The 20279-nt window shown below is 46.1% G+C and overlaps 1 protein-coding gene and 1 pseudogene across 7 annotated transcripts in view; both read right to left on the reverse strand.

Annotated features, from left to right (window-relative positions):
- The window catches only part of MICAL3 (microtubule associated monooxygenase, calponin and LIM domain containing 3), a 215964-nt gene that overhangs the window by 53671 nt on the left and 142014 nt on the right, over positions 1–20279 (reverse strand). For all 7 annotated transcript variants that reach the window (XM_062194469.1, XM_062194465.1, XM_062194470.1 and 4 more), the window contains 2 exons: positions 19632–19720; positions 18400–18487 (listed from right to left, as the gene is read on the reverse strand). In XM_062194469.1, the coding sequence (XP_062050453.1) occupies positions 18400–18487; positions 19632–19720 (177 nt within the window). The remainder of the gene's footprint in view (positions 1–18399; positions 18488–19631; positions 19721–20279) is intronic.
- Positions 2119–2199, reverse strand: LOC133762600 (U2 spliceosomal RNA; annotated as a pseudogene).

Raw genomic sequence — 20279 nt, forward strand, 5'->3', positions numbered from 1 at the left:
GAAAAAAAAAAAAAAAAAGGAGCTAAATGAAAGATCTCTGCGAGTGAGATCCCAGTGGAAAGAATGGGCCATCAAAGAAGGGGGTACCTTTCTCTGAAGGGAGGAGAGAACTTCCACTTTGACTATGGCCTTGTCGAAATAAGATCAAAGTCGGCGAGCTCAGGGGGCTTCCATGGCCTTGGCAACTCATGACTAGAGCCTGGGGAGATCACTGACGCCTTAAACAAGAGTGTTAATTTGTTAAGTCAACAATAGGAGTCACTGCACTTACTCCTCATGTAGGATCTCTGTCCTTAATGTGCTGTTCAATGTGAATTAATGCTATGACTAGTGCTCAAACAGTATTTGGCAATTTGTGTTCCGTGTGGGGGAAACTGATGAAATCTTTACTTAATATATACTAAATTGATCTTCTGTATGTAAAGATAATTGAAAATGAATCTTGATATGAATGGAATGGGATAGGGAGTGGGAGATGGGAGGGTTATGGGTGGGTGGGAAGTTATGGAAATTTATATCTACTAAATAAAAGTTTAAAAAGAAATAAAATAATAATAAAAAAAATGTTCTGTGAGGCTGGTACTATCATTCTATAAATGAGGTAACCAGAGTTCAGAGACATTAAGAAAGCTGCCTAAGGTCACACAGCACCACAGAGCAGTAGAGCCGAGATTTGAATCTGAAGATGAAAGCAATCATTCTGGATGATTCACCTTGGAACCAGGCTGTTCCAAGATTTGCAAGGTGGAGAGGGTGTGTCTTCCATAAAGAGTTCCATTCTGCCCTCCCAGTTGGGAGTTTTCAATGTAATCACCTCCCCAGTGTAATTTCTAAGATGAGGGACACAGAACTTCACCAGTGTCCTGGAGCAGAGAACACAGCATCTGGAAGAACAGACGTTCTGTCCGCTAATGTGTGTTGTTTCTCTCAGGGATATTCCTGCCAGCTCTGCAGTCTAAAGGGCCTTCAAGCAGCAGAACCTGGCAGTCTAATCCCAGAGCCTGAGGCCTGGGGAAGGAGCAATGTTGGTTTCATTCTGGGCTTGGCTACAACCAGCAAAAAAGAAGCCAGAAGCACTCAGAACTCCTCAGCTCATTCACACTGCAGTCCCCTAGAGAAAGCATGATTGAGGGTGTGCAAACTTTAAGTGACTCACTGGACATTTTCTTAAAACTGAAGTAGGAAGGGGCTGAGTCACCTCCACTGTTCCAGTCCTATAGGCCTATGCAGCCTGGGGCTTCCGGCAACAAGGAAGTTCCCTGGGGAGGATCCAGGGAGGGTCAATGTGTCCAGAGGGAAGGTGACACTCAGAGAACACTAGGCAAGGACCCACTACTCACAAACTGCCTAAATACATCTAACATTCATAGTCTACAATCTTAAAATGCAACGGCAATTTGAAAAAAAAAAAAAAAGTAAATAAATCAATGAAATCAGCATCCTTGATTCTCTGTCTTGAGCAAGGGGACTGTCAGATGAGCCAGATGGAGAAGATAAACCAAGATAGCAAAAGAAGTAACAGTGCGGGAGGTCAGGGCAGTATTCAAAACACTGTGATCAACACACCACCTGCCCAGCCCCCACCTTTGCCCCATTCTTCATCAAGTAATGGAAGATCCTGGGAGACAGTGTAGGGAAGTAGGTATAAAAATAATTGCCAGATTCTGATTTGGAAAGTTAAAATACAAGCATACTTCAAAAACTCATGGAAAATGAAATTAAAAAGGTAAGTTTATTTTGGTGCATAAAAACATTTAAATCTATACATAGATGGGTCTGCAAAAGGTTCAGGAAAAATGCATATTATGGCTGGTGCTGTGGCTCACAAGGCTAATCCTCCGCCTGTGGCACCGGCAACCCGGTTCTAGTCCCGGTTGGGGCATTGGTTCTGTCCCGGTTGCTCCTCTTCCAGTCCAGCTCTCTGCTGTGGCCCGGGAAAGCAGTGGAGGATGGCCCACGTGCCTGGGCCCTGCACCCACATGGGAGACCAGGAGGAAGCACCTGGCTCCTGGCTTTGGTTCAGCACAGTGCGCCAGACGCAATGTGCTGGCCGTAGCAGCCATTTTGGGGGGTGAACCAATGAAGGAAGACCTTTCTCTCTGTCTCTGTCTCTCTCTCATTGTCTAGCTCTGTCCAAAAAAAAAAAAAAATGCATATTATATACTACAATTGATCTTAGCCAAAAGGCCAAGAAGCGATAAAATGTGTATTATGTAAAGACTGAAAATTTTGGGCACCAAAATAAAGTTATCACTTATTCCATTTTTTTCAAGAATGTTTTAACTTTCCTTGTTTAATCAGCCAGACCAGGCTAACTAGCCAAGACTCACCTCGCTCTCCACTTCACATGCTATAATGCAACAGCAACTGCACAGGGACTGCCCAGCTAAAAGTGGGATGAAAGACTGGGAATAATTTCCAAGGCTGACTCTTCACTATGTCAGGGCAGGCAGAGCTCAGGTCACAGGGAGGCCAGTTACAGCTTCACACAAACCAAAAGGAAACAGCTCCCAGGATCTGGGCTGCATCCTAAATAGGAAAAAGGCTCTGGGCCTGCCCTGAGATTCTGTTTTGGAACAGTCACTGCTTGCATGAGTCCCATAGATCATCCTGAAAGAAATATTTTTCCTAGCAGGACAACCTGCTCTCAGCTGATGAGTAGGAGCTGCCAGAAGCCTTTATTTTGTATCTGTCTGGCTGTAGCTGTCCTCCTGGGGCCCCAGCAGGCAGCTCTTCTCCCCCCTGTCCTTCCCACAGTGGCAACAAAGCCCCAGGAATAAGCACGGACAACTGCTGAGGACATTAGGGCTTTAGGCAACCGTGAAGGGCATCACCACATAAGGTGATTCTAAGGACCATTGAGGACTTTTCCTCTCTCTGCTCTACAAGTCATTTCTGGGCTGTCTTCCCATTCCTTTTCCTTCTTTATAAGCCTCAGAAAGCCTGAATAAAATCTGAGTCTGACAAGGACAATGGAAAAGGTCCCATGAACTGAGATTTATTTCTATCCTATTTCCCTGTCTCTAGGTAGGATGGCTGCAGGGACCCATTAGTCATCAATTCAACAAATACTTATTGAGCAGCTACTCCCAGTCAGGCATGGTTCCAGGTGCTCAGGCATACCAGTGACAAGAGCTCTGCCTGGGGGAAGCCCCTGTTCTGATAGAGCATGGATGTCACCCACCTGCTAGGAGACACTAATAACCCAGAGAGTGGATAAACAGTGGCCACGTCCCAGTGAGGAGTAACATTAGGATTTGAAATGCCTGGCCCATCTGAGGATAGAAGCTCTGCTGCCATTTTGGAAGACAGAGATTCTTTATAGAGTGCTCCCTCTTATTTCTGTTTCATCAAAAATTGCTGGACATGGGGCTGTTGTGGATAATGCATTAAGCTGCTTCCTGTAACGCTGGCATCCCATAAGGGCGCAGATTTGAGTCCCAGCTGCTCTACTTCCAATCCAGCTCCCTGCTAATGTGCCTGGGAAAGCAGCAGAAGATGGACCAAGTCCCTGAGCCCCTGCCACACAAGTGGGAGACCTGGGAGAAGCTCCTGGCTCCTGGCTTCTGCCTGGCCTTGCAGCCATTTGGAGCAGTAAACCAGCAGATGAAAGATCTCTCTCTCTTTCTCTCTGTCTCTATATCTCTGTCATTCAAATAAATAAAAAATAAATCTTTAAAAAAATTGCTGGATATTTGTGCTATGATTTTTCTTTTAAGAGAGACTAGCTGAAGTTCTTTCAGTTGCTTTCCCTTCATGTCCACCCAAAGCCTTGCCTGCCCCTGCTCTGCATGCACGAAGGCAGGCCTGAGCCGTGTGCCATGTATGAATGACAAGGCCTGGGGAGGCGAGGGAGTGTTAGAGGTGGTGAAACCTCCTGATGGTGGAGTCACCAGGCTGGCAGCATGAAACTGAGCTCCCAAACTCACAGTAAACTGTCTCAAAGGGACTTACCCACTGCCTGAATCATTACCCTCACAAACACACACAAATGCCCCTGGGAAATCAGAAGCCCTTCCTCATACCAAGCCCCAACCATTGCAAGAATATCAGGAGTTCTATGCCTTGGTTTTGCTGTTTTCCTGCTCCAGCTAGAAATGACACAGCTTCTACACTCTCTTCCCCAATTCCTCCTATACTGGGAAATGGGGATGAGCTCATTTGCAAGTGTGGCTGTTCTAAAACAGAACCACTGTCTGGCCCAGAGATAGTTTTCTATTTAGGACATGGCCCTGGGTCCAATGCCCTGCTTCCTTTTGCTATGTATAAAGCTGCAGCTGGACCCCAACTGACTTGAGCTGAGCTAGACATAACGTAGTCGAGAATCAGCCTGGACGTTAGTTCATTGCTTGCTTGTAACTTTTTGCTAAAGTTTCTCAAAGCAGTTGTTGCTGGGCCTCCGAAAAGTAAGCAGGGCAAATCCATCCAATGAGAGTGCCATCTTGGCTTATAAATCTAAAATATCAGAATGAGTCACTCCCTGTCTTGTAGATATCCTCAGTAGCGGAGTCAAACTGGACGTTAACTGGGATTACGGGAGAAGGGCGTTAGTTAATGTTTGGGAGCTTAGAACCCAACCAAGGCTAAAGCCTAGAGAAAAGGTCCTGTGGTTTAAACACACCTCCTTTGCTTGTTGGAAGGTCACTGGTACCAACAACTTGGGCTTTTCTCCTCTTCTGCCCCATGGTTCATCTGCTTGTGCAGATGCTGCGTGAGGGACTCACGTTTTCTCATCCTAGGAGGGCACTAAACACTGAAAGGAAGCTCCCATGCTTTGGTGATGGCAAGGGGGCTCCCACCTCACACATCACCCTCTGCCACGTGCCTTCCAGGGCTTCTGTGGGCAGGGACTATCTGTCCACAGAAGGTTTCCAAGTTCCCATGACAGGAGGGTCATGAAGCAGGCACTGGAAGAGTAAGCGGTGACATCTGTGTAGCAGCCACCTGCATCAGGCATCTTATATACAGCATTCCCTTTGTTACCTCAAGATAAATTTTTGGAAGGAAATTGAAATAGCCTCCAGCAATGCTCACAACTACCACCTGAGATTCATGTTCACTGGAGTGACACAAAGCCTTCAAGTGTTTAGAAAGTCCCTGAGACTTATCTGGAAAAGAATCTCAAGTGTGTATGGAGGGAGGTGCTGATGGGCTGAGGAGGGGTGACCCAGGCTCAGAAGGACCCTTTCTGATGAGTGATGCTGCAGAACCAGCAGCAGTTAGAGAACTTCAGTTCTCTGGTCTCCCACAAGGCTCCCATCTGTGCACTGATTCCTAAGGGAAAGTAGTCTCCCTCACCTGCAAATGGGCCACAGGTAACACCAAGGCACCTGAGGGACGAGGGTTGTGGAAAAACCAGCTCTGACTCAGATAGGCCCCAGGGACCAGGCATAAACCCTAGCTCAGCCTAAGAGAAAGCAAATCAGCTCTTACTCAGACGTCTGATGATTGAGTTAGGTGTTAAAAATTCAGTTTAATGTAAACCCTAAGTAAGACTGTTTATGCTCTTGTTAGGATAGTGAAGAACCAATCCCCACGATGTCACGGAATGAGTGGATGACTTCACATCACATCCATGTAGGCTGAAGAAAAAGCAAAGCTAAATTTGGCCATGCATCTTTGCAGCGATTTAACAATGCTTTAAAAGAGCTGGCATGAAACGCAGGTCAACTCCCCTAGCCCATTCTGCTGGAGATTAGAGTCAAACCCTTTTTAACTGCCCTGCTTCTCCAAATTTCTGCTGGTTAGGGAAACATCCTAATGTGCCATCCAGTCCTAACAACACAGGATGCACAGACAAGAAAGGGAGACAACACTCACCCACTCTCTCACTCCAAATGTTCCAGCAGGTTCTGGAATCCCCAGTGACAACCACACTTGGTATTCCTGCAATACTTCTAACTGAAGAAGTTCCATGTATTTTAGCTTACTTGCTCTTTATAACAAACTTATCAGGCAGAGAGAAGGTAGCTTTTTCTTCTATTTTCATTTTATAGATGGGGAAACTGAGGCACAGAGCGGTTGTTATGAAAGGAGGCAGAACTAAGACTCAATGAACACCTTCTGTTTTCAAGTTCAGATGCAGCTAAGTCCTCTGAGGCCATGGTGACTACAGAAGGATGAACACCTTCTGGGAGAACAGAAACAGTCACTGGAGGCTGGAGAAGAACAAAAATTCATTCCTTATTTTTCAGCCCTGCCTTCTATAATGTTTGTAGAGCAGCCACAGAATTAGTACAAGGTACTCACATGTATGTAAGCATGCATCCTGGGAATTATCTGCTCACAATTTTAACAGGGGTAGGCAGTACAGTTTGGAGATCCCTGCTGTAAGACTGTGATATCATTCTGTGTCACTTCCATTATTCTCATTCATGTTCTTTTCTGATCTGGGAACAACATAATTGAGGCTAACTGCATGTCAATGCCACATCTGTTAACTTTAGATCAGTGGTTCTCAACTGGGGTCATTTATTTTCCCTCAAAGGTTCATTTGGCAATGCCTAGGGATACTAGGGGTTGTCACCGCCTGGATGGGAGTGCTGCTCCTGATTTCTAATGGGGAGAAGCTAGGGCTACTGCTAAACATCCTACAATGCACAGGATAGGCCCCATAGTAAAGAATTCTTCTGCCCAGAACGTCAATAGTGCTGAGCTTGTGCAATACTGCCTTAGAAATTCTACCAGTTTATTTCTATTTTACTTTTTAAAAAGATTTATTTATTTATCTAATAGAGTTACACAGAGAGAGGGAGAGACACACAGAGAGAAACCTTCCATCTGCTGGTTCACTTCCCAAATGGTCACAATGACCAGGGTTAGCCAGGCTGAAGCCAGAAGCCAGGAGCTTCTTCTATGTCTCTCACATAGGTGTAGGGGCCCAGGGACTTGGGCCATCTTCCACTGCTTTCCCAGGCACATTAACAGGCTTAACAGGGAGCTGGATTTAAAGTGGAGCAGCCAGAACTCAAACTAGCACCCATAAAGGATGCAGTGCTGTGCCACAGCGCCAGCCTCATACCAGATTGTTTCTGATATCTTACCAAACATTCTGATTGTGGTTGAATCAGTCTATGTGCGTTAAGAATGGAAAGCAGCAGGTGCCAGAGTGTGGCATAGCAGATTAAGCCACCACTTGTGATGATGGCATCCCATAATGGAGTTCCAGTTTGAATCCTGGCTGCTCCAATTGATTCAGCTCCTTGTTAATGTGCCTGGGAAAGCAATGGAAGATGGCACAAATATTTGAGCTCCTGCTACCCACGTGGGAAATCAGCATGGATTTTTAGGCTCCTGGCTTTGACCTGGCCTAGCCCTGGCTATTGCAGTCATTTGGGGAGTAAACCAGAAGATGGAAGATTCGTCTCTCTGTCATTCTTTCAAATAAATAAATCTTTAAAAATAAATAAATAAAATGAATCTTAACAAAAGAAAAAGAAAGTAGCAAGGTCATGGACTCTGGCCTTGGTTGCCAAAGTGAGACATCTTGAAGGGGAGTACAATAAAGGAAGGACCAACCAAGAACTGCCACGCTTGGCAGACAGTAGCAGGCTGGTCTACAGAGAGGATGCCCAGGGAGACATTCAGATTCCATGATAAGAACTAGCTCCAATGCCACTCATGGAGCACAGGTGCTGTGGAGGTTGCAGGAGACACCTGGACTACCTCACCACGTCATGGCACGTTCTGATTCCACAAGATGACAATGCCCAACTCCTACAATGCCACCCAAGGGCAATCTACAGCAACCCCTGGCCCTGTCTGGTCATGTCTGCTTTACATGGGAGGCTTAACTAGGAAATAAAGAGACCAAGAGAAGATTCTGATGAAATGTTCTCCCCTTTCCTTTCTCCCATGGGAAGGCTGCCAACAGAAGGACCAGCCCTGCGACATCACAGTTGGTCCTTTCCTCTCACTGAACCCAGAAGAAAACTAGGCTTGAGAGCACAAGGTGGAAAAACATATCTTCTTTCGATTTGTATCTCAACTCTCCTTCTTCTCCATTTTCCATAAACAGCCTCTCCATGCGGTCCACGGGTTTTCTGCCATGGCACACCTTCTCGGGGTTAGCATAAGGCTCCGCCCCTACCTGTTTAGGAGACTCCCTGAAGGCATTGCTGTGTCTGCACCACCAACAAGGCAAAAGCAAAACTATTATCTGGAATAGCATGCATGTCCAGCCCAAGACTTAAAAGTTAAGTTTTTTAAGTGTAAGCTGAGTTCAAAGTGGCATAAAGTTGAATGGATATGAATTTCTACATCGTTCTATTACAGGTATTTTGTCTCAAAAAGAGATCTGAAATCATCTCTCTTCCTTACACCCAAACCCCACAGAAGGCCAGAGCAGGATGCTTCCCATGAGGGCTATTGAGTGGCAACTGTAAGAACTGCTAGTTCAACCATCACTAAGGACTTTCAAAGAAAGTATAATAAAATGAAATTGTAGAGGAAAAAAGATGAAAAGCCAGCAAGTGTATAAGTTAGAAGCCATTAAAGCAGGGCCCAGGGAATCATAAACATCCCCAAACACATTCCCCAGTCCTGCAGGGGGTTGGCAGGTTAAATTTCCACCTGGAGCAAGAGCAAGGGGCTGTTTCAGGATCACACTTAACAACAACATAATGCTACGCTTGATTTTATTTCAAGTGACCAGAAAGAGGGTTGATACGGAGATAATTAAGATAGAGTTTATTTCCTATTATTTATAGTTAATTCAGATGGTTATTTATTCTCTTCCTCAATTTCTTTTCATTTTTTTCCCTTTACATGTCAGTGATGAAATACTTTAATTTTAAACTACTATGTTTCCAAAGGTACATTCCTTGGGATCACTGCCAAATAAACTGGGAGCCATGTATTTCCCAGGAATAATTAGATGCATACTCACTGCTCATTCAGGGCATTCATGCAGGTTTAGAAAACCTTAAATGTGGAGCTAACCACATAGCACTCTTTCCCCTCACCGAGTGCTGTAGAGTTGGGGCTATAGAGAATGAGGAGGGAAGCCTTACAGCACAGCAGGTGCACAACACTCTCATGCCTGCAGTACAGACTCTACCCTGACTCTATCTCAATCAGATACAGGGCAAATTTTTTCTTTCTTTATTAATATAAAAAGGACAGATTTCATGTACTTCCTAGACGCAATTCTAAGAATATAATGATACTTCCCTCTGTCCCTCCTCCTCCTTTTCTTTCTTTCACTTCTGTGATAACCCACTTTCAATGTACTTTATAATCACAGGCTTAGTGCTCCACTAGCAAGTTTTCTTAACTTCCGTGTCTGTTTCCTCATTTGCAAACCACACCCCCATCCCCACCCCCGCCACAGATCATTAGGAGATTACTTGAGGACCACACACAGTGTCCACCTGGTGCCTGGTGTGTATTCAGTGATGCGTGACAACTACCCCTGCTGCTGCTGTTGCCATTACAATGCATTTGTGATGTTGCTCTCTGTGAGCTGGTATGACCAGGGCTACTATGGTAAACCAGGCTGAATCACAAATGTTGAGGGGGTGGGGATGGGGGACAATAGGAGTCAGTGCACCTCACACTTCACAGTCGGTTTTAACTTAAAGACGATACTTCCACAAAGAGGTCTCTCCTGGTGGCATCTGAACACAGCCCCCTGGTATGGTATTTTCAGCAGCATGGAGAACTGTTGCTGGCTCTTGACAACACAGCAAAACCAGTAACACTTTGGCTCTGGCTCAGTCCATGGATCCCCCTGCCCTGGGCACCCAGTGCTGCTTGCCTCTCTGAGATTCAAAGGCTTCTGTCAGCTTTGAGTTTTCCTGGAGCCACCTTCCCTGCAACACATGTCCCAAAGTTACTGTGCCTTTTTCAGTGCCAATTCCCCAAGAAAGGTGAACCCAGTTACATGGAAGGTAGATAGCTAGTTCAGGGTAATCCACATCAGACTAAACTCTAGGAGGTTTTAAAAGAACCTATTTACCTAGTCTCTAGTTGGTAAAATGGCCAGAGAGAAATTTTATAGCTGTTCTCTTTCTAACCTGGAATCTCTAGATTCTGACTTAGTCCTAGAAAACAGGGAAACAAGGAATAAACAAGCTGCTATAATCAGCAACAACAATTTCTTTCAGTCCATGAAGCCTGTGTGGTTTAGCTTCTTAGAAAGAAACTTGCCCCTAAGAGTCCAGTGAGGGTCTATCCAGCAATACTTGTTGGTTTTCAGGTTTGGATTTTGAGCAGCTACCAAATGCCCAGAGGATTTTTTTCTCTGGAACTTATTTCTGCAGCATTGCTGGGTTCATTAACCTTGAAGAACATGAGAACGTTCTGCATTAGGCCTCTGTCAGTAAAACAGCCATGGCTTTGCCAGGTGTTGGTTCAGGAAAACCAAGATGCTTTAAGGCCCTGAGTTGTTCTGCTGCCCTTATGTCCTGGACAGGTAATGCTGGACTTCAGTCATTACTTTTATATTAAGTAGGCTCTGGTGCTAGAAGAACCTGAGGGTCCTGAGGACCCTTACCTGAGTAGGGGGGTTCACCTTTCCTGGGGAATAGGCACTGGCAGAGGCATAGTAACACTGAAACACGTGGGATGTCTAAACCTAGCAGAAGGCTTTAGAATCTCAGAGAAGCCAGCAAGAGGCCCTAGGCTTAAGGTCCTTGACTACTTCTGGTGTCAGGGACTAATTAATTTAAAATAATTATTAAAGAACAACAGAGCCAAGGGCTGGTGCTTGTGATGTCCGCATCCTATATCAGGGTGCCATTTTGAGTACTGGGTGTTCTGCATCTGATTCAGCTCCCTGCTAATGTGCCTGGGAAAGCAGTGAAAGATGGCTTAAGTGCTTGGGCCGCTGCCATCCATATGGCAGAGTTAGATAGAGTTCCTGGCTACTGGTGTTGGCCTACCCCAGCCCCAGCCATTGCAGTCACGTTGGAGAGTGAACCAGTAGATGGAAGATATCTCTCTCAATGTCTCTCCCTCTTTCTCTGTCATTCTGCCTTTCAAATAAACAAATACATAAATCTTACAAAACAAAAACAAAAAACAATGCCAGGCAAGGACTTAAAAGAAACCAGGCTACACTATGAAATAATAATGATAAGATGGGAACAATCCTGTTATTTTACAGAATCATGGAATAAGGAACACCAGTCACTTAACAGTCACACTTGGGACAGTGTCATGCATTTAATGTACAATCACCACTAGTTGGCTAAGGACAGAAAGGAACAGAATTGAAGAAAACATAAGAGGGCAACAAATTCTGGATTTTTCTAGAAATTATCCCAGCATGGCCCCAAGAGAGTGTGTGGCAAGACAGAGCAGGAGCCCTAGACTCCCTTTTTGCTTAAGGATATTCCAAAACTCCCCTTTTATAGCAACCAGGGGCATGAGTTTTCTTCATCTGTGGGAAACCTTCTGACTGCAGGTACACACAACTCATTGTTAGGAGGAAAAGGTCATACACAGCAAGTTTGAGTTTGGGTGGCTGGAGTCAGGGTCTGGATGTTAGTAGTGACTCAATCTCCTGCTCACTGTCCTTGAAAACCCATTAAAGTCCTTCAGAAATATCTAGAAAATGTTCATAACTGCTTGTGCAGGGTGTTGTGAAAGTTGGCCTGCAGGAAGTAAAAGGGAGATGGTGTTCACGTGGCTGGTGAAACCCGGAAGCAATTCAGAGTCAGATTTGCCTGAAGGCCCTCCTCCCTTTCAGGGAAGGTGTTTCTGCGCAGAAGCCTCTCCCCTCCAGGATGTAAGTGGCATAGAGACAAGGAACAATTGTAAAGAAAGAGGCATCCATAGCCAACACACACATTTAAAAATTCTGGGCGGTGATGACAGAGGAACCCAGCAGTCCCATGACCTAACTCTGGAGGGACTGCCAATGCGACTCCCTCCCCCTCACTCATTATGACTAAGAGACTTGTTGGCACTTGCAGGATGCTTGGCTGGACATGAGCTGCAAGGTAATGGCTGACTCTGGAAGTCTTGAGGTTTTAGAGCTTTGTGGAAGAACTGGAATTAGGGCGGGTGCTTCCTGAAACCTCTGCCTGACTGTTATATACTAAGAGAGTTCCCACCTAAGTATCTCCTTCTATTTTATCTCAGGGGGGACATTTGTGGGACCTGGGTCTTAGAGCATCATCCGGCCCTTTTTTTTTTTTTTTTTTCATGAAAAGAGAGTGGCCCATTGTCATGGTCTGTTCTCCTCCCATGCCTGCATCATAGCATCCCTCCCAGAGAGTGTTTTAATTAGGGAAATCGCTGGGGGAACTTAAGAGAAGCAGATAAAGAATGGATTTCAAGAGGTTTCGGAAAGAAACTGAGTTCCCGAGGGAACTTTCTAGGGTCTTCACAATGGCAGCACAGAATCCTGGCAGTTGTTACCCTCCAGTTAGAAGTTGCCACACATCGTTCTAGACAACGACAGCTCTCTGCCCTTTATCATAGGGAGCTGGGAAGGCGATGGCAGCCAGAATTTAAAATTTGAAAACTACAAACATGTATGTACCCATCCCTATCATAGATTCTTAGTTGACTTATTGCATCCCCATACCCCACTTCTTTGTCGGCCTTTTGTGGACCACACACTTAGGCAGGAGAGAGGGAGGACATGACTGGGCTGAGGTCTCTCAGACCCTCCCAAGGTACCTCCCTTGGGATAACTTCTGCACCACAATGCTCTGATGACTAACACAAAGCAGCTGACAGTGTTAGGGCACAGATGTAAGACATGCAGGGACGCAGACCCTCCCTGACAGGGGCCTCACAGCTCTCGAGAACACTAGGAAGAACCTAGGATTCTGCTGCTCCCCTTTAAGGGTGGCCCAGCACCTCAGAGTTCTGCCCAGGGAGCTGTTTCAGAGTGGACGGAGGTCAGCAGGGCCTTTTAATTTTACAGCACCCAATTTACTAGAGCCCAGCAGGAGCAGTCATGGTGCTGAGGGCTCAACCCACCAAGGTACCCTTCTCTGGATCGATTTGGCACTGAAGGTTGGCCAGTGCCACTGTGGTCAGCATGACCACTGAGGTCAGCAATAGTGTGGTGAGAAGGGGACCATCTGTTTCTTAAAACTGACTCATTCCTCCAGGCTTGAGAGTGGCCAAACAGAATTGGCTACCCCAGCTCAGTGTCCTGGTCCCAGCAGACAGCATGGGAGAGATGTTGGATGAGGAAGGAAGAGCAAGAACCTGCAATATCACCAAAATCAAGGTCCCCACACCTGAAGGCATCCCTACAAGAGCCTCAAGACACAGGAGCCATATAACGGGCCCCAGCTCTCCTCATGGCCTGCTACACATAGATACACAGGAGGACCTGGTTCTGAGGCCCCGTGGTAGACATGGGCTCTGTGTGGAACTTCTAGCCCTCGGCCTGCCTTGTCCATAGGTCTTCATGCCAGCTGACTGAAAGTGGGACACGTGGATGTTCTTTTCTATGTGTGGCTGCTGCAAAGCAAAATACCTCGCCCCATACCAACCCCTGAATGGGGCCCTTCTGTTAACAGGAATCTACTCAGTAGAGATAAATAGCCTGTCCCCCACTGTACCTCCATGCTCTCTGCTGACTCCAGCCCGGGAGCAAGAGTGCTCAGCTTTCAGGCTCACGCCCGAGACCTGCCTGAGCTTCTCCCTTCCCACCCTCCAGTCAGGAAAAAGGGAAGGAAAAGAAAAACTCAGAAACCTGAAGATTGTTTGGAATTTATTCTCTTAAATAAGAATGGAACATTTGTTAAAAAAAAACTTAAAAGCACAACACCTTGGTTTCACAGTAACGGCAAAAACAATGTTACACAATTAAATAAAAACTCACAAAGAAACACACCAGAAACTCACAACAGCACAGGGTAAAAACAAGGGCAAAGAAAAGCTTCAGGGAAGGCCAGAGTGGACAGGTGACGTGTTCCTTGGCACAGCTAATCCTCCCCTGCTCTGGCTTTTCTGTACCGCTGCTGTGGGAATCCAGCTTGCTGTCTTTCCCTCCCTCGTGCCCCCGAGCTGAATGGCTCAGGAAAAAAGTGATCCCCTTAATTCATTGTTCAGACCTTCAAGGCCATCGTGGGTCCCTTTGCAGAGGCCATAGGAATGTTCCACTGTCCTGCAGAAAATTGCCAGAGACACAGTAGATCCCGAAACACAGAAGAAAGTTGAAATAACAAACCCAGTGGAGCCTATAGAGAAACTGAAACACCAAAGGGATAAAGGGGTATCTGCTTCCCTGGGATTCCTCACTAGTCACAGACCCCTGCTTTCTTGGTTTGTTCTAGAATCAATTTTCTGAAGTTGGGAGTGTGCACTGCTCATTTTTGGAGATACTCAGACCTGAAAGTCCTCACCTCTATAGGTGTGCTGTACTGGGACTGCTCTGCTCCCTCCAAATCCAGAGCAGCACACCAAGCTAGGCCAGCAGCATGGTTTCCAGTGCACAAGCTGCTTAGAAACAGCTTCATCAGCATTATTTAAGGTCCAGTGCATAAATAAGTATCTATCCATATATATACATAAATATGTATAATGTATCATATATGAAATTAATCCTATACACAGATAAATGTATATATACATATATGTGTATATATTTATATAAATATTTACTAAATATTTACAAATCACCATTGATACAACTCATTGGATAGGGCTGGGGTGGTAAGGATTGCAGAATCCTCTCTGCCCTACTAAAGGGTTTTCCAGAAATGTCTAGAAGGGAAGTGGCCTTGTGAAGGGGTAGGATTTCCTAACTTCCCACTATCAGGCAGGAACCCAGCGTTGAATGCAGTTCTCTGCACAACGTGGCTGTTCTTCTAGCTGGTGTGGGAAATGTGTGCATTTCCTAATGGCCCATCCAAGATCCCATCTATAGAACCGAGTGGTTATCATGCAAGGGGGGTCTAGGATGGGGGGCAGGCCACTTGTGATTTTGCAGATTTTAAGATAAGTTTTCCAAAGACGACAGATTACTAACATGGTTTTCCCACTCCATTTCTCTGTTGCCTGCATCACAAATGTTCCCAGATGATGAACTCTAGGAGAAAAGCTCTTCATTCCTTTCCTATGACACTCACAGCCTCTATGCTACACTCTGGGATATCTACTATGCATGATAAAAAGGGGCTCTTTGGACAAGAACCCCCAAACCTTGCAGCTGAGGGTCTCACGTTCATGGGAAAAATTCTCTTATCTGGGGTTTTCCTTTTTCTGCCTGTTGTAGTGCAGGTACTGTGAGGCCAGGGAAAGACAATCTGTGCCAGGGCCACTATCTGCGGCAGTGAGAGCAAGAAGTTTGAAAATCAAAAATTTACAGTTTTGAGAACAGAAAAAGAGGATTTCTCTAGTAAAAGCACATTACAAGCAAAAATATTGTAAACAATGTCTCCCAAACACTAAGTTAGGCAGCAGTTACAACAACAGATTAGGTCACCAGAGAAAGATGACATTTCAAAGCAGATCTAGCGTGGGTGCTTTGAACTTGTTGGCTGTGTTCAGGGTTTTGTTGTTGTTGTTGCTATTGTTGTTGGTGGTGGTGGTTTTATTTATTTTTTGTTGTTGTTTTGTTTTGTTTTTGGCAATAACAGTAATTTGGCATGGGGGGGAGGAATATAAAGAAGAGAAAATGTCACAAAATAAAGAGGTGGTACAGAGCACAAGCAGGCAGGGTTAAGTGCTGACTACCCTCACAGCTTTTCCAGCTCCACCTCCTGGAGGGAAGTGGGTCCAGGGAAGGTGGTTTAGTTATACACAGTCAAATTCATTCATTCACAGCCCTTCCTGGTCTCCAGTGCAATGGAGGAGGTACATTGCACATCCGGGTTAATGACTGCTCTCCTGACACATATTCTGCAACCCTAACTCCTGAGCTTTTTAAAAGGAAACTCTAAAGTAATCAAAGCTTTGGTTTGGGATTTAGTGAAGGAAATCTCTGTCAAGGGAGAGAAAGGAATATATCTCATGCCAATTATAAAATACCACTCATAAGTCTGTTCCTTTCCTGAAGAGCCTGACAAAAGTGAGCTCAAAGGAAAGCGCCAGTGCAGCATGTCAGGACACAGAGCCATAATTCCTGAAAGTTTAGGTTTCCAGGGGCAGAAACCAATGAATCCTCCCTAGTCTTTCTGTTGTCTAGATGGTTTCTTAAGCTGGGTGCTATTGCCAATCGTTCACCTTGAGGGTTCAGCTGGGATACCATCCTGGGACTTGCTCCTGCTTTAACAGCCATGTCATGTTCTAGCTCAGAACCAACAGCCACAGGAATTTTGACATCCTTGGGACTTTGGTTCTTTCTTGGGGTGTTTGATTTTTCAACTACATTGCCAACTCACATTCTCTCCCTGCTCCTCCTCTAGGAGTCCTCAATTCTCTACAGCTCGTATAAATCTGAAATCTAACCTTTGATTAGACAGTAATAATGGCAATCTGAATCAGAGGGGAAAATGAGCAAACTCAGCTTGTTCAGGGATGACCTGAACTTCTTTGTGTTTAATTCTTTTTAAAGAATCTTCTATATGTCACACCCAAAGTCAAGTTTAATTTCTTTGAGTTGCTTTACTGAGCAGTCAGGTTCTTAGAAAACCTACCTCTGGCCGGCGCCGTGGCTTAACAGGCTAATCCTCCGCCTTGCGGCGCCGGCACACTGGGTTCTAGTCCCGGTTGGGGCGCCGGATTCTATCCTGGTTGCCCCTCTTCCAGGCCAGCTCTCTGCTATGGCCCGGGAAGGCAGTGGAGGATGGCCCAAGTCCTTGGGCCCTGCACCCCCGCATGGGAGACCAGGAGAAGCACCTGGCTCCTGGCTTTGGATCAGCGCGATGAGCCGGCCGCAGCGGCCATTGGAGGGTGAACCAACGGCAAAAAGGAAGACCTTTCTCTCTGTCTCTCTCTCTCACTATCCACTCTGCCTGTCAAAAAATAAATTAAAAAAAAAAAAGAGAGAGAGAGAGAAAAGAAAACCTACCTCTGCTGAAATAAGGCTAACATGGTGGTGCTCTCACCTGACCACATATACACACTACACTGAGAGTCAAGCCCAAATCTCTGCCTAGATCTCGAGGGTAATCTTCCCATTAGCAATTTCTACCCCTCCCCTCCATGCTCTGAGGGTGTCAACTGCAAAGGGAAAGATGGACTACAGAGGGTCTGAAGACTGCAGAGGGTTTAAAAGATATTTAAGGCTTACACATGGCTTTAATAAAATGTTAGTCCCACCCAGCAGGGCACATAACAACTTCCTCTGAGTATAAAAAGGGCACATGCAGTACAGAAGCCAAGTTCATGGAGCTCAGCTAGGGTTGCTGAGTCTCATCTGCCCCCTCACAGCACCCAGATGCTGCACACAGCTTCTGGGCACCTTCTACTCAAGGCTTACATCATGGGAATCTTTCATTGGAAGGCATAGGGGACAATTTTTCTCCTTTCTCATCAAGGAAATTCTACTACCAACTCCACCATGGTTGCTGCCATTGGCTGTTAATCTTGAATGTTTCTATGAGCTTATAAATGGCTACTTGCGATATATCTGCTTTGAGTCAGAGGAAATACGTGATAAATCAGAAGCATGGCTCTGCTGTCTTCCTTTCTTATATATACCCAGTGACTCAGTGCTGTGAACAATCCAGGGTTGTCTTAGGGGCATCAAGACTGCTCAGCAGTTCGTGGAACTGTGAACACATCACAAGGGGCTGAGAGGGGCAATTCGTTTTTAGAGGTAGAGATGGTGTCATTTACCAGCGGACACAGGAAGTGCTCATCAAAGTGGGACAAACTAGGGCTTGACCCTCATTAGAAGTTCAAGTGCTCTGAAGTGATCACTTTGGCCTGTATAATGGTTATGGGTCAAATGGAAGAGCAGTGATACCTTACCAAGATATCTAAACAGGGAATTTCAAGTTTAGGTGCAAGAATTTCAAGTTCAGGTGAACACAAATCCAGACCACAGGCCCTTGAGGATCACAACTCTATGCTCTGACAAAGGAGTCCCAAACAAGGATATACATGAAGGCCTGGTGACTCTGGATTCCCAGCCAGGGTAGTGAGCACAGTAGCCTATTCTGAATTCCTGTTTACCCACATAGGATCTGGATCCACTACCCTAATGAGTCTGATGAGGGATGCAGGATGGGGTCAGGAGCTTTTGGACTCAGAGTAATCAAACCCCACAGCTTGGTGATATTGTCCCCAGACGCGCCTACTGGCTCACAGGCTGCCAGTAGAACTCCCCTCTGATCTGCACCAGCACCTCCGACAGGCCATAGAGAAAGGGGACTCCGAACGCAAGCAGCTGGCACATGAAAAAGGAGTCCAGGGGATTTTGGGCCACCTGATGCCCAATTGAAGAAATGTTGCTTTGGAGGTGCTGGCTCATCCCCTTGGCCTTGTCACAGAGGCCAAGAGAGTGACGCGCCACCCAGCCAAACAAGGAAGTGAGGCTACCTGGGGTTCTCTCAGCCAAGCTGGCGGTGGTGCTGGCCCGTCCATTTGCGTCTGCAGTGGGGCCATCCTGCAGGGGTCCTTTGGCCTCCTGTGAAAGTCCACAGTGAAAAGAGGAGTGACTTACTAAAGCACTCAAACCACACAGGGAAATGACAATGTCATCAGTTGGTTTGTCTCTGCTGACCTCACCAGTCAACCTGGACCCCTCACACATTAACTCTTTAAATAAATGGACACATGTGGAAGTCACCCAAGCATATCTTTCCACAAGCCCCTGTGCAGTCAACAGAAGCCTCTCGAGAAAGCATGACTTAGCCTGCATGCTAAGCAGATGGGATTCATGTAGTGAGGAACCACCCTGTTCACCTTGATGGAGAGAGATGGAAGAGCCACTTCCATTTAAAAAAGGGGAGGGGGACAGATGTTTAGCACTATGGTTAAGACACTCATGTCACATACTAAAGTGCATGGAGGGCCTGGGTTTGAGTCAAGCTTTCTGTTAATGCAGAAACTAGGGGAAGGTAGTGGTGATAGTTCAACTAATTGGGTCTCGGCTACTCATGTGGAAGACCTGAACTGAGTTCCCAGCTCCCAGCATTTGGTAAGTGAACTAGCAGATGGGAGCTTACTCTCTGTCTCTCTGCCTTTCAAATAAATACATAATTTAAAAAAAAAAAAAAAAAAGGAAAAAAAATGTCTTAGATAGGTACTCTATAGAATAAGAGAATTAAGGGATTGGCAAGGCAGAGCAACTTTGAGTCAAGTTCCTTTCCAGTGTGGAGAGAAAGGCCTAGCTCTTGCTCCCTCTGATCTCAGACATCCAAGAGTAGGGGCAAGGAGGAGACAAGGTGAGACCCCTCCTCGTGTTGCCTTTTCTCTCACCACAGCTGGCTTTCTTGACAAGAGCTCTAATTATGAGAAAATTGAATGGGGAGTCGCCCTCAGCAGCAGGAAGCCCTTCCCTCAGGAAGATTTATTAACAGAGGCATATATCCATTATGTGAGTGAGTTGAGGGAAGGCTTACATGATCCTCCAAATACAGCTCAGGTTGTGGAGGGGACACCACCTTAGTGAAGCTCCTCATGCTTTCCCAAGGATGGCTAGCTTCTCCCCAGACTGTACTGCAACCCTGCTTCAGGCCCTTCCCACCTGCTTGCCATACCCTTACCTATTATTACACCCATATGGTGCCCACTACTTCTCTCTCACTTACAGAATGGATTACCAGTACCTTTGCAGACAGAGGAGCCACCGCCGGTCTCTTCCTCTGGGCGTAGCCAGACAGTCGGTAACAGTAGTGTGGTTTACAGTAGAATTTACCTGCAGGCAGCAAGGAGCAGGGGAAAGGGGAGTGAGTAAGACTAATTCTGAACTTGACTCCCTGATCTTAGTATACCCCATACCTCTCCTCTAACCACAGGATGCCATCACCACCACCCCAGCCTTGCCAAGGCCAGCTTTCTTAAACTTTGAGTCCAGTCCTCCTCTCTCCTTTGCCTCAAGTGGGGGGAGTAGTGGTGGTGTCTTTTCCTTTGGGTATGTGAAGGCCATTGAGCCATCACCCAATCAGAGATGTGAGGCTTGCATGGAAGGGCCAGCAAACAAAGTGGCAGTGTGTGAAGAACAAAGAGGTGGTCACATGAAAAGTGGGGAACAGCATTTCTGGGGAAATCAAGAATGAATGCAAGAGCAGCCTGGAGGCGTGGAGGCTGCAGGAGGTGGGGCAGTGCTGGGTGTTAACTCTGACAGGACCACCACCACTGCTCCCCTCTCCCACCACCCACCAGCCAGTGCTGGTCTAATGACAGGCTAGGACCCTTCAGCAGGTAAGAAGCAGCATTAAAGAAACAGTATAAAGCACAAGGTCCTGCAATGACTC

This window comes from Lepus europaeus, chromosome 6 (genome assembly GCF_033115175.1).
Source record: "Lepus europaeus isolate LE1 chromosome 6, mLepTim1.pri, whole genome shotgun sequence".
In the NCBI taxonomy this organism is placed as follows: Eukaryota; Metazoa; Chordata; class Mammalia; order Lagomorpha; family Leporidae; genus Lepus; species Lepus europaeus.